Source organism: Microcaecilia unicolor, chromosome 4 (genome assembly GCF_901765095.1).
Source record: "Microcaecilia unicolor chromosome 4, aMicUni1.1, whole genome shotgun sequence".
NCBI classification, from domain to species: Eukaryota; Metazoa; Chordata; class Amphibia; order Gymnophiona; family Siphonopidae; genus Microcaecilia; species Microcaecilia unicolor.
In genome coordinates this window covers 194671768-194684379 of record NC_044034.1, presented here as the reverse complement: position 1 = coordinate 194684379, position 12612 = coordinate 194671768, and the positions used below count along the sequence as shown (strand labels likewise).

General features: G+C 49.5%; 2 protein-coding genes and 1 long non-coding RNA gene across 3 annotated transcripts in view; 1 reads left to right on the top strand and 2 right to left on the bottom strand.

The window, feature by feature from the left end:
• Positions 1-12612, bottom strand: part of GTF2H1 (general transcription factor IIH subunit 1) — a 1055813-nt gene that overhangs the window by 841626 nt on the left and 201575 nt on the right. The window lies entirely within an intron of this gene.
• On the top strand, positions 686-6909 carry LOC115468930. Its single transcript, XR_003941936.1, has 2 exons — positions 686-976; positions 6834-6909. It is a non-coding gene; the product is annotated as an uncharacterized LOC115468930 (long non-coding RNA).
• The window catches only part of LOC115469656 (protein SAAL1-like), a 33435-nt gene continuing 28295 nt past the window's right edge, over positions 7473-12612 (bottom strand). The window contains exon 7 of the mRNA XM_030202448.1: positions 7473-8810. Within this exon, the coding sequence (XP_030058308.1) occupies positions 8718-8810 (93 nt within the window). The 3' untranslated portion in view covers positions 7473-8717. The remainder of the gene's footprint in view (positions 8811-12612) is intronic.

Genomic DNA, 12612 nt, shown 5'->3' with positions numbered 1-12612 from the left:
TGTGCATAATTTAGGCATGGGGATTTACACCAGGGTTTCGTTGGTATAAATTTTCACAGCTAATTGTAGTCACGGTTCCTGGCGCCTACTTTTGAGCACTATTTATAGACAACATTGATCAATAATTTTTTTCAGCGCTGATCTTTAGGCATCAGTTACTGAATTTACCTCTATATGTGCAGTAAATCTTTATAACATTACCCCCTTGAAAGTCTAACATGTGCCAATCTGTTCTTAGAAGATCATCTTCAAGAGAACCTAAGTGACTTTCAGGTACTGCATGCAGGGCATGTTTGCCAGATACATCAAGTAACGTTACATAATCTGCCCATAAAGACTCAGGCAGTACATGCAGAGGCATCACACAATGCCGGTAACTGTTGGATCTAGATGACACAATAAGGCGTCATAAAACTACTCTGCAAAAGGCAGTGTACAATGAAACTCATATTTCTGCAGCACTTAATAGTGTAACTAACCAAATATCCAGACTAAGGCAGCCAAGCTGCCTTTTCTCACATGTACAAAAAAGATCAGGAGATTTACTTTTGTATACAATTCCTCACCAAACTCCAGAATCTGGCAAAATCCAGACCATAGTGAACACATCAAAACAAGGTTTTCCTACAAGAAATTTTTTTTTAGTTGCTATACTAGCCCAAGATTGAACAAATAAGTTATAGGCAACACATTTTATTTAGTGTCTTCTATTCCACTGTTTATAAAATAATCAAAGCAGATTACAGATTAAGAACATAAATAATACAATATAATCAGTTAAAAAAAAACAGAACACAGCAATATTCCTAAAACCCAAATGGGGAGTAAACAAACACAAAGGTATTGATCCAGAACGCACCCATGTACTACTCTGCCAAACCAACAGTTAGGACAAAGGATGGCCCTTAACCTTCTTCTGGAACAGCAAATAATTCGACTCCTCATGGAGTTAAAGAGTATTTCATAGCCTAAAAAGGTAAAATTATGTATCATACCTGATAATTTTCTTTCCATTAATCATAGCTGATCAATCCATAGACTGGTGGGTTGTGTCCATCTACCAGCAGGTGGAGATAGAGAGCAATCCTTTTGCCTCCCTATATGTGGTCATGTGCTGCCGGAAACTCCTCAGTATGTCGATATCCAAGCTCCATCCGCAGGACTCAGCACTTAGAGAATTACACCCACAAAGGGACACTCTGCCGAGCTCACCACCGCCGAAACGGGGGAGGGGAATTAACCCAGCTCATCCCCACACAAGTGCGGGAGGGGAATCCGTCCAGCTCATCCCCGCGAAGCGGGGGAGGGACACCACCCCGCCGATGCGGGGGAGATCTGGCTTATCCTGCAACCGCGGGAGGAGCTGACTGACCCTAACACCGCCGAAGCGGGAGGGGTACAAAGCTGCCCTACAGCCGCACGAAGCGGGAGGGAGCGCCGGCAGAATTTAGGTCTCAATCCAGCCCCGCAAAACGGAGGAGAGAGGAATGCAGCAGCTCACTGTAACACAAACTCGTCTCAACTCTTGAAGAATCCAATTGAAAAAACTTGAACATGAAGTCCTCATGAACAGGAACTGAAGACTAAACTTGAACCTGAAATGCAACCAGAATATAAACAGTACAGATATCTGGGAGGGGCTATGGATTGATCAGCTATGATTAATGGAAAGAAAATTATCAGGTATGATACATAATTTTACCTTCCATATCATCATGCTGATCAATCCAAAGACTGGTGGGATGTACCGAAGCAGTACTCACCCAGGGCGGGACATTGAAATCCCTGACCGCAACACTGAAGCTCCAAACCGGGCCTCCGCCCGAGCAGCCACAGTCAAGCGGTAATGCCTGGAGAAGGTATGGGCCGATGCCCAAGTTGCCGCCTTGCATATCTCTTCCAAGGAGACGGACCCGGCCTCTGCCATCGAGGCCGCCTGAGCTCTAGTGGAGTGAGCCTTCAGCTGAATAGGCGGCACCTTCCCCGCGGCCACATAAGCCGCTGCAATGGCTTCCTTGACCCATCTTGCCACTGTAGGCTTAGCAGCCTGCAGACCCTTACGAGGACCTGCAAACAGGACAAACAGATGATCCGACTTCCGGAAATCATTGGTCACTTCCAAGTATCTGATGATGACTCGTCTCACATCCAGATATTTGAGAGCAGAGTATTCCTCTGGGTAGTCCTCCCTACGAAAGGAAGCGAGACAGAGCTGCTGATTCACATGGAAGCGAGAAACAATCTTGGGCAGGAAGGAAGGCACTGTGCGAATAGTCACTCCTGCCTCAGTGAACTGCAGAAAAGGCTCTCGACATGAGAGTGCCTGGAGCTCGGAAACTCTTCTGGCTGAAGTGATAGCCACCAAAAAGACTGCTTTCAACGTCAGGTCTTTCAGAGATGCTCTCGACAAGGGTTCAAAAGGCGGCTTCTGCAAGGCTCTTAGCACCAGGTTGAGATTCCACGCAGGCACCACTGAGTGCAGAGGAGGGCGCAGGTGATTAACTCCCTTGAGAAAACGTACCACATCTGGCTGCGAAGCCGGGGAAGCACCCTTCAGGCGGCCCCTGAAGCAAGCCAGAGCCGCTACCTGGACTTTAAGGGAACTGAGCGACAGGCCTTTCTCCAGACCTTCTTGCAGGAACGCCAGCACTGAAGAAATTGGAGCAGTGAAGGGAGAAAGTGAGCCTGCTTCACACCACACTGCAAAGGTACGCCAAACCCTGGCGTAAGCAGTAGAAGTAGAGCGCTTCCTCGCTCTCAGCATAGTGGCGATGACCTTGTCTGAGAAACCCTTCTTCCTCAGACGCTGCCGCTCAATAGCCAGGCCGTAAGACCAAAGGGAGAGGGATCCTCCATCACCACGGGACCCTGATGCAACAGGCCCTGCTCCACTGGCAGCCGCAGAGGGTCGTCCACTGAGAGCCTGATCAAGTCCGCATACCAGGGACGTCTGGGCCAGTCCGGACCCACCAGGATTATCCGGCCCGGATGCTTTGCCACCCGGTCTAGTACCCTGCCCAACATGGGCCAGGGCGGGAACACATAGAGAAGCTCCTGTGTCGGCCACTGTTGGAGAAGAGCATCTACTCCCAGAGATCGAGGGTCCCGTCCTCTGCTGAAAAAGCGCGACACTTGGCAATTGGCCGATGACGCCATCAGATCTAGGCTCAGCTGGCCCCAGCGCTTCGTGATGACCAAGAACGCCTGAGCCGATAACTGCCACTCTCCGAGATCCAAGGTATGGCGACTGAGAAAGTCCGCCTTGACATTCATGACTCCGGCAATGTGGGCCGCTGACAGCTGTTCCAGGTTCGCTTCCGCCCACTGGCATAATTTCATGGCCTCCTTGGCTAGAGGGGCGCTCTTGGTACCTCCATGGCGGTTGACATAGGCCACAGCCGTGGCATTGTCCGACAGGACCCGTACTGGCTTCAACGCCAGTACCGGGAGGAACTCCAAAAGCGCCAACCGAATGGCTCTGAGTTCCAGGAGGTTGATAGACCACTTTGCCTCTGCAGGAGACCAGAGCCCCTGCGCTGTCCTTCCCAAGCAGTGGGCTCCCCAGCCCGTCAAAGAGGCGTCCGTTGTGACGACAATCCACTCTGGGGTCACAAGAGGCATCCCTGCAGACAACTTGTCTGTCTTCAGCCACCAGCTCAGCGCCTTGCGCACAGCTGGGTCCAAGGGAAGGCGCACAGCATAATCCTCCGACACCGGAGTCCAGCGCTGCAGCAGAGAGTGTTGTAGTGGTCTCATATGAGCCCTGGCCCAGGGCACTACTTCCATCGTGGCCGTCATAGAGCCCAACAGCTGCACATAGTCCCAAGCCCGAAGCGGAGAGGCTACTAGGAACTGGTCCACCTGAGCCTGAAGTTTGACAATCTGATTGTCCGGCAGGAACACTCTGCCCACTTGGGTGTCGAATCGAACTCCCAGATACTCCAGGGACTGAGTCGGGCGCAGCTGGCTTTTCTCCCAGTTGATGATCCACCCCAGGGAGCGCAATCACCCGGTCCACAGCTTTGCCGCACTCTGCATAAGAGGGGGCTCGGATCAACCAGTCGTCCAGATAAGGATGGACTTGTACTCCTTCCTTTCGCAGGAAGGCCGCGATGACCACCATTACTTTGGAGAAGGTCCGCGGAGCAGTAGCCAACCCGAACGGGAGGGCTCTGAACTGGAAGTGTCGGCCCAGGACTGCAAAACGCAGAAAGCGTTGATGAGGAGGCCAGATGGGAATATGCAAGTATGCTTCCTTGATGTCCAAGGATGCCAGGAACTCCCCTGCCGTCACTGCCGCTATAACAGAGCGGAGAGTCTCCATGCGAAAGTGCCGAACTTTCAAGGCCCGATTGACCCCTTTGAGGTCGAGGATAGGCCGTACAGAACCTCCTTTCTTTGGCACCACAAAGTAAATGGAGTAACATCCCTTGCCAAGCTGATTTTCTGGCACCGGAACGACCGCACCCAGGCGGATGAGATTGTCCAAGGTCTGCTGCACTGCCACAGCTTTGACCGGAGACTTGCAGGGAGAGAGTACAAACCCGTCTCTTAAGGGTCGGCAGAACTCTAGCTTGTAGCCGTCTCTGATGACTTCCAGCACCCAAGCGTCTGAAGTTACCCTGGTCCACTCGCCCAGAAACGAGGACAGGCGTCCTCCAATCTGCACTGGGCCATGGACCAGGACCCCGTCATTGGGTACGAGACCCTGGGGGAGGACTGGAGGGCGCACCTCCAGGACGGCGGTCTCTGTGAAAGGAATGCTGCTTGGGGGAGAAGTTCCTCTTGAAGGAAGAGGGGGCAGAGGAGCCCGACTTGCCCGGGCGGTACCGACGGGCTTCCTGAAACCGTCCTCTGGAGTTACCGGGGCGAGCACTGGCCCGAGCCCTGACCTCTGGTAACCTCTTGCCCTTAGACGTGCCGAGATGGGTCACAATTTTGTCCAGCTCGACCCCAAAGAGCAGCTTGCCTTTAAAAGGCAACTTAGCCAGGCGGGACTTAGAGGCGTGGTCAGCAGACCAATGTTTCAGCCAAAGCCACCGCCGCGTAGAGACTGTCTGAGCCATACCTTTAGACGAGGCTCTCAAGACATCATACAGTATGTCTGCCAAATAAGCCAAGCCCGATTCCAGGGCCGGCCAATCAGCCCTCAAGGAAGGATCCGAGGGGGAAGCCCGCTGCACAATCGTCAGGCACGCCCTGGCCACATAGGAGCCACAAACTGAGGCCTGCAAACTTAAGGCAGCCGCCTCGAAGGACGACCTTAAGGCCGCCTCCAATCTTCTGTCTTGGGCGTCCTTTAGGGCCGTGCCACCTTCCACCGGCAACGCCGTTTTCTTAGTCACCGCAGTGATTAAAGAATCCACGGTAGGCCAAAGAAAGGCCTCCCGTTCACTTTCAGGCAAAGGATAGAGGCGGGACATAGCCCTAGCCACTTTGAGGCTCGCTTCCGGGACATCCCATTGAGCCGAAATTAAGGTGTGCATGGCATCATGCACGTGGAAGGTTCTAGGCGGGCGCTTCGTCCCCAGCATAATGGCGGAGCCAACAGGGGCTGAGGGAGAGACGTCCTCTGGAGAGGAAATCTTCAAAATGCTCATGGCCTGCAGTAACAGGTTAGGCAAATCCTCTGAGCGAAATATCCGCGCTGCAGAGGGGTCTTCCGCTCCATCCGAGCGGGAATCCGTCTCCTCCAAGGAATCCCCAAAGGACCGTTGGGAGAACTCAGATACGCTGCCCTCATCTACATCCGAGGAGACAAAGTCCTCTAAGGCCTGGAATCCACCCGAGGGCGTTTACTTCCGGGGGCCTCAACCCCTTTATCGGACAAGGGAGAAGGGGCAGCGTTTTGCATAAGGAAGGCCTGATGCAGCAGCAAAATAAACTCGGGGGAGAAACCCCCCAGACTGTGCACTTCAGCAGCCTGGGCCACAGCCCTAGACGCACCCTCAACCGGCGCTCGCAAGAGCGGGGGAGAAACATGCTGTGCATCCAAGATGGCGACCGGTGCGACACTCCGCGAAGGAGCCGCGCGGGAAGAATGGCGCTTAACTTTAGCCGCTTTTTTGCCGTCGCCCAAATCAAGGGCGGCCATGGCATTAACGTCTCCCAGCTCAAGGGCGGCCCAAGAAGAAGCCGTCCGAGCAGAGTGGCCGGCCAAGATGGCGGAGGCGAGCAGCGGGGGATGGGCGTTTATGGCGGGAAAAACCGCCGCACCGGAGGAAGACCCGGGACACTGACCGGCCTCCAAACTGACACCCAACAAGGGCAAATCAGACTTTAGGACCCCGGCATCCCCGCTAGAAGTGCACACGCGGTCCGGGGAGCGATGCTTCGCGCCCTCGCCCTCCGACGCCATAGGCCACGTGGAGATCGATCGGGGAACCCCCTGCCCGCTATAAAAAGGTAAAAATTACCTGCTTCTCGCTCCGAGCTGTAACGCACTGGTGTCCCAGTGAGTAGCTGCAATAAACGTTTAAATAAACGTTGAAATAAACGCCCTTAAGGACGTCCAAATTTTTTTTTTTTTTTAATTAAACGGAGCCAGCGGGAGGGGGGAGAAAAGGAGGGACCTGGCACCACCAGGTTTGCACTTGCTCAAGAAGAGCCCTCAACCCCAGGTACTCAACAAAACCTAAAAATTAGGCTTGGAGACCTAGCCAGAGCTGCTGCTGTGTGTGACCACCACCTGCTGAGATAGAGAACATACTGGGGAGTTTCCGGCAGCACATGACCACATATAGGGAGGCAAAAGGATTGCTCTCTATCTCCACCTGCTGGTAGATGGACACAACCCACCAGTCTATGAATTGATCAGCATGATGATATGGAAGGAAAGGTTACACATCTCAGCCAAGAGTAAGAGTCCCAGAACTGTATTAACTCTTTATATCTGTAACTAGTTCTCAACCCCCCCACCCCAAAACAAAACAGCTAGATAACTTTGTTGGAGAAACTCAATGTATCACTTATAACTTGCTTGTTAAACCTTACTTTTGCATTAAAACAGTACATCATATACGTGAGGGTTTACTGAAGATGGTCTCAAGGAAAGCGAGAGCAGCCCCAGAGGGAGATAGGGAGGCATTCACAAACCTCTTGTAGAGGAGGAGCACGCCCTCCGGTGGCCAAGAGACTGTTGAGAATAAGGAATAAGCCCAGGGACCACCATTCCCACAATACACCTGACCCAATACAGGACTCACAGGAAATGAAGGGGGAGGGGCAGGATTGGGAGATGGTTTCTAATTAGGGAGATGAGGAGCAGCTGGGGGAGCTCTGGGAGGAGGAAGAAGAGATGGAATGGGATAAAAGGAGGATATAGAGGAGAATATGGAGGTGGCTGCATTTACACAAACTGCTGGTACTAAGGTGAGAGGTTTCTTGGCTGCTGTATTTTTTTTCTTTTTGTTACATTTGTACCTCGTGCTTTCCCACTCATGGCAGGCTCAATGCGGCTTACATGGGGCAATGCAGGGTTAAGTGACTTGCCCAGAGTCACAAGAAGCTGCCTGTGCCTGAAGTGGGAATCAAACTCAGTACTTCCTAAACTGTCTGGAATTGGAAAGACAGAATTGATGCAGCTGGGAAGAAACCTGTGGCAGCGAGTAGCTCAAAAGGTTAAGAATATGGGAAGTTAAGTACCTTGATGATTAACCTGAGAAGAGAAAATGATGTTAAAGGACTGAACTATAAGCAGCAAGCTAGTGGATATAATCCTGTGTGACATTGTGAATGTGAACAAAAGTCAAGGAACCTAGGATAATGTAGTATGCTGTGCTGTTGAAGTTGCTACAAATGAACTTGTATAAATAAATGAGAAACCTTTATTATAAGAATGTTGGAGTACCTGTCTGTTTATTGGGCTATCACGGAAGTATAACTCAAAGGAACAGTGAATCCAGAAGGTCCTGGCTGTGGGAGAGAGCACAGGAGTTCATCGGTGTCAAAAGAGATAGAAGCTGGCATTGAAGCATATCTGCTAAGCAGGGTCGACCCAGGCCAAGGAGTGGAAGAGGGACCTGCTGACATATATTAGGAGAATCTAGCTGCCCTCTATCTCTAAAATACGAGAACAATTCAGGTGTACAGTACAGAGATGGCTTTAGATACCAACGTACAGTTTATAATTGTGAATTATATTCTTTCTAAAGCAGTACATAAGAGAAGCACAGACAGATTTAAAATAAGTTGTAGGAAGTATTGTTTCACTGAACGCATGATTAAGCTGTGGAATGTGTTACTTAGTGCTTGGGCATGTTCTAGAGGAAAAGCTCATATATAGTTATTAGTCAAGTAGACTTGGGAAAGCTGTCACTTATCCCTGGGAGGGAGCAGCAAGGAATGATCGCCAGAAGATATTTAGCAGCATCCCAAAGAAGAGATCTGGATTGATTGCTGTTGGAGAAAGGACAATGCTTAACGGGATACCTTATAGGTTCACCTTTAAAAAAACTGTTTCCATTACAAATCTGCTTTGTCACTACAAGCAGGAGAATTATTTGCTATGAACTGAAATGAAAAAGAAAATTGTGGGCTCATTAAAGAAACCCCAAGAGGCCAACCTTCAGAGAATGACTATAAAACAGACACAGAAATAAGGAAACTGCATACTTTTACCCAGCAGAAGAAAGTACTGGAAAACCTTTTCCTTCTCTAATGGGGAAAAAAAATCTACACACAGAAAGTTAGTCTGCTCCACAGACAAATATGAGTCTTTATGTCTTGTAGCTCAAAGTAGGAAACGATTTTTCCAATTTCTCAGCCAATGTCTGATCTGCATCATGCAAGACTTCAATGAAACTCTTCACCTGTAGGGAAGTGAAAATAAAAAGAAGTTAACACATTATTTTCTTTGGGAGCTGGAAGGGAAAGCAGCAGAAGTTTTGGAAGATATATCAGTAGGAAGTTTAACATCTGCTTTGATGATGGTTGTAACATCATTTTCCCAAATAGGTCAGAGAGGTGGGCATTAAAGAGTAGTTACTTACCTGTAACAGGTGTTCTCCGAAGACAGCAGGCTGCATATTCTCACAAGTGGGTGACGCCACGTCGGCCCCGGAGGATTTTAAAGCAAAATCTCAAAATCTCTTTACGGCGTTCCGTCGCGCGAGCGATCGTACTGCGCATGTGCGCACACCTCTTCCCGCTCGCTGTGCGGACAAGCCCCTCAGTTATATCTAAAAGATGGAGGAGACAACTCCAAAAGGGGAGGTGGGAGGGTTTGTGAGAATATGCAGCCTGCTGTCTTCGGAGAACACTTGTTACAGGTAAGTAACTACTCTTTCTCCAAAGACAAGCAGGCTGATATTCTCACAAGTGGGGTATCCCTAGCTTCCAGGCTTACACAACAAACAGTGGTCAACTGAGTCTCGCAACGGCGAGGCCAGAATAAAAATTGACCTGAAAAGAAGAAACATCTAAATGAGTGTAGCCTGGAACAGAACAAACATGGGCTTAGGAGGGTTGGAGTTGGATTCTAAAGCCCAAAGAAGTTCTGCAGCCCCGACTGCCCAAACCGACTGACGCGTCGGCTATTCTGCTGAAGGCAGTAGTGAGATGTGAATGTGTGGACTGATGACCACGCCGCAGCTTTGCAGATCTCTTCAATAGTGACTGATCTTAGATGAGCCACCGACTCAGCCATGGCTCTAATTTTGTGAGCCGTGACATGGCCCTCTAGAGTCAGTCCAGCTTGGACAAAAATGAAGGAGATGCAATCTGCTAGCTAAGAAGAAATGATGCGGTTTCCGACAGCAACTGGCATTAAAAGAAATAAACAACTGGGCGGACCGTCCGAGGGAGCTCGTCTGCTCCACGCAAAAAGTGTGCTTTCGCCAGGGCTTGTAAGATGAGGGAGAAAGAATGTTGGCAAGACAATTGACTGGATCAGCTGGTACTCTGATCGCAGCGCCAGTAAGAACTTTGTCTGCATGCGGAGAACTACTCTGTTAAGACCACTAAGGAAAACAACCTTCCAGGTCCAATACTTCAGATGACAGGAATCCAGTGGCCCGAATTGAGCTTGCAGCAGCTGGATGAAAACGACATTGAGACCCCAAGATACTGAATAAGGAGGGATAGGGGCTCTGACCGAAGCATAAGAGCCAACTGTGAAAATTATTGTGCTAAGCCCAACAGAAATAATCCCCCCTAGACGCATACAAGGAATTTTCTCAATATTGGGGGAGAAAAAAACCTCTCATGAAATGGACAGCTAAAGGCTGACCTTTTACACGTTGATGATAAGCTCTTATTGCACGAAGATGAATACTGACAGAGTTGGTCTTGAGACCAGACTCAGACAGGTGTAGAAAGAACTCAAGCAAGGTCTGTATAAGACAAGAAGCAGGATCTAGGGCCTTGCTGTCACACCAGACGGCAAACCTCTTCCATGAAAAGAATAACACCTCTTTGTGAAATCTTTTCTGGAAGCAGGCAAGAGTCGGGAGACACTCTTCTGGAAAACTCAACGAAACCTACACATTCAACATCCAGACCGTGTGAACCAGAGATTGGAGGTTGGGATGTAGAAGTGCCCCCTCGTTCTATGTAATGAGAGCTGGAAAACATTCCAACTCCAGAAGAAGAGGGAATCGTATCTGACGTAGCTAGAAAGGAGCAATCAGAATCATGGCTCCGCAATCTTGCTTGAGAATCAGCAAAGTGTTTTCCACCAGATGTATGGGAGGATACGCATACAGAAAACCTGTCCCCCAAAGAAGGAGAAAGGCATTCGATGGTAGTCTGCCGTGAACCTGCAGCCTGGAACAGAACTGAGGGGCTTTGTGATTGGACTAAGTAGTAAAAAGATCCACTGAGGGGGTATCTCACTCCCGGAAGATCTTTCGAGCTACAGCCATGCTCAACAACCATGACTGTAGCATTATCCTGCTCAGCCTGTCGGCCAGACTGCTGTTTACGCCAATTAGATAAATGGCTTGGAGAAAACATGCCGCTACATCTGCATGGCATCCTGACTCAGAGGACAAGATCCAGTACTCCTTTGTTATCGAGTACATCACAACCCGATTGTTTGGTTGAATTAAAATAATTTGGTTGGATAGCCAGGAGGGATGCAACCTTCGTGAGCAGCTTTTGACTGAGTAAGGTGGACGGGAAGCCTCAGAATCAAAATGGAGAGAATTAACCACCTCTGAGGGGAATTCCGAAGACTGGCAAACAGTTGGGTCACATCCTCTAGATACCCTAAAGTTGATACCACTGGGAAGCTAGGATGCACCGAGCGGATGTCATGTGCAAAAGTGCCATGGGTGTTAAGGGAACACATGCACTCCCAGTCCATGAAGATACGCTGCAGAACAGCCAGGCACTAGGAAAAACATACTCTGGACGCAAAGTGAGTATAAGTATCCTGTAAGTCCAGAGAGCATAACCAATCGTTTTCCTGAAGTATGGGAAGAAGGATGCCCAGGGAAAACATCCTGAACGAAAATCTGTTTAGGCCTCTTATGTCTATGATGGGACGCAACCCACAAGGAAGGACCTGGAATAGAAACTCAACCCTTCTTGCCCTGGTGGAACGGGCTCGACTGCATTGGCACTGAGAAAGGCAGAGAGTTCCTCTGCAAGTACTCACTGTTGATGGAAGCTAAAGGATTAAGCTCCCAATGAACAATGTGGAGGGTTTGATTCCAGATTGAGAATGCAGATTGGCCGGTACGGACATTTTTTTTTTTTTTTATAGTGGCTATGCTGAATTGGAGCCAGTCAAAAACCCCTCTCTGGTTCCTGCGGAATAGCTGCAGGAGCCTGATTAGGTGCACGCCGCTGACTAGAACGAGCGTGCTGAGGCATAGCCTGAACCGGCTGTGGAGAAGTAAGAGTATACGTACGACCCCTTAAGGCACAAGGAAAACTACTCTTCTCTTTAAAGAACTTCCGAGATGAGGAAGTGTATGCACAGCATATCTACAATTTTCTGCTGAGTCTCCTCCTCCAGGTGAGAGGCACACAGTCATGAGAGTCTGCGCATCACTGTACCTAGAGCAGAAATCTAGGTGTTACATTACAAGTGTCGAAATGCCATTGGACAGGAACTTGCAACACACCGTGTGCTACCTGACCACTTGGTGAAAAGGTGTAGCCTACTCCGGTGGGAATGCTCGTATAGATCTGGCAGGACTTGGTTTTGGACGCGATCATGCCAGCCTGGTACGCCATTCTCCAAAGGAGGCTAAGGATGTATGCTCTGGCCCCGGGGGCGCCGAAGCAAGTTCTTAGAACTCCTATCTGTTCTGAGTGGCAGAAGACTCAGGTGAAGATGGTAGTCCAGGACCTCGAGCATCTGGGCATTGGGTTGATTCACAATCTCGACTGTAATGTGTCAAGACAGATAGAAGATCTAGAGGATTCTCAGCAGAGAAAACCCCATGATCTTCATGTTCATCAGATGAACCATCATTGAACTGAGCTAACTACTCAAACAGAGCAGTTCAGATCCAAACATTGACCAGTATAGAGCAACTGTCATACATACAATTATACCAGAACAGCTATGGAAAATTATGTTCTCCTGTAGGCAAACTGGCTGTTCTTAACATGCATTTCTGGGCCTGGAAGCCAAGGTATGGAGGCGCGGTAAGTTCTACG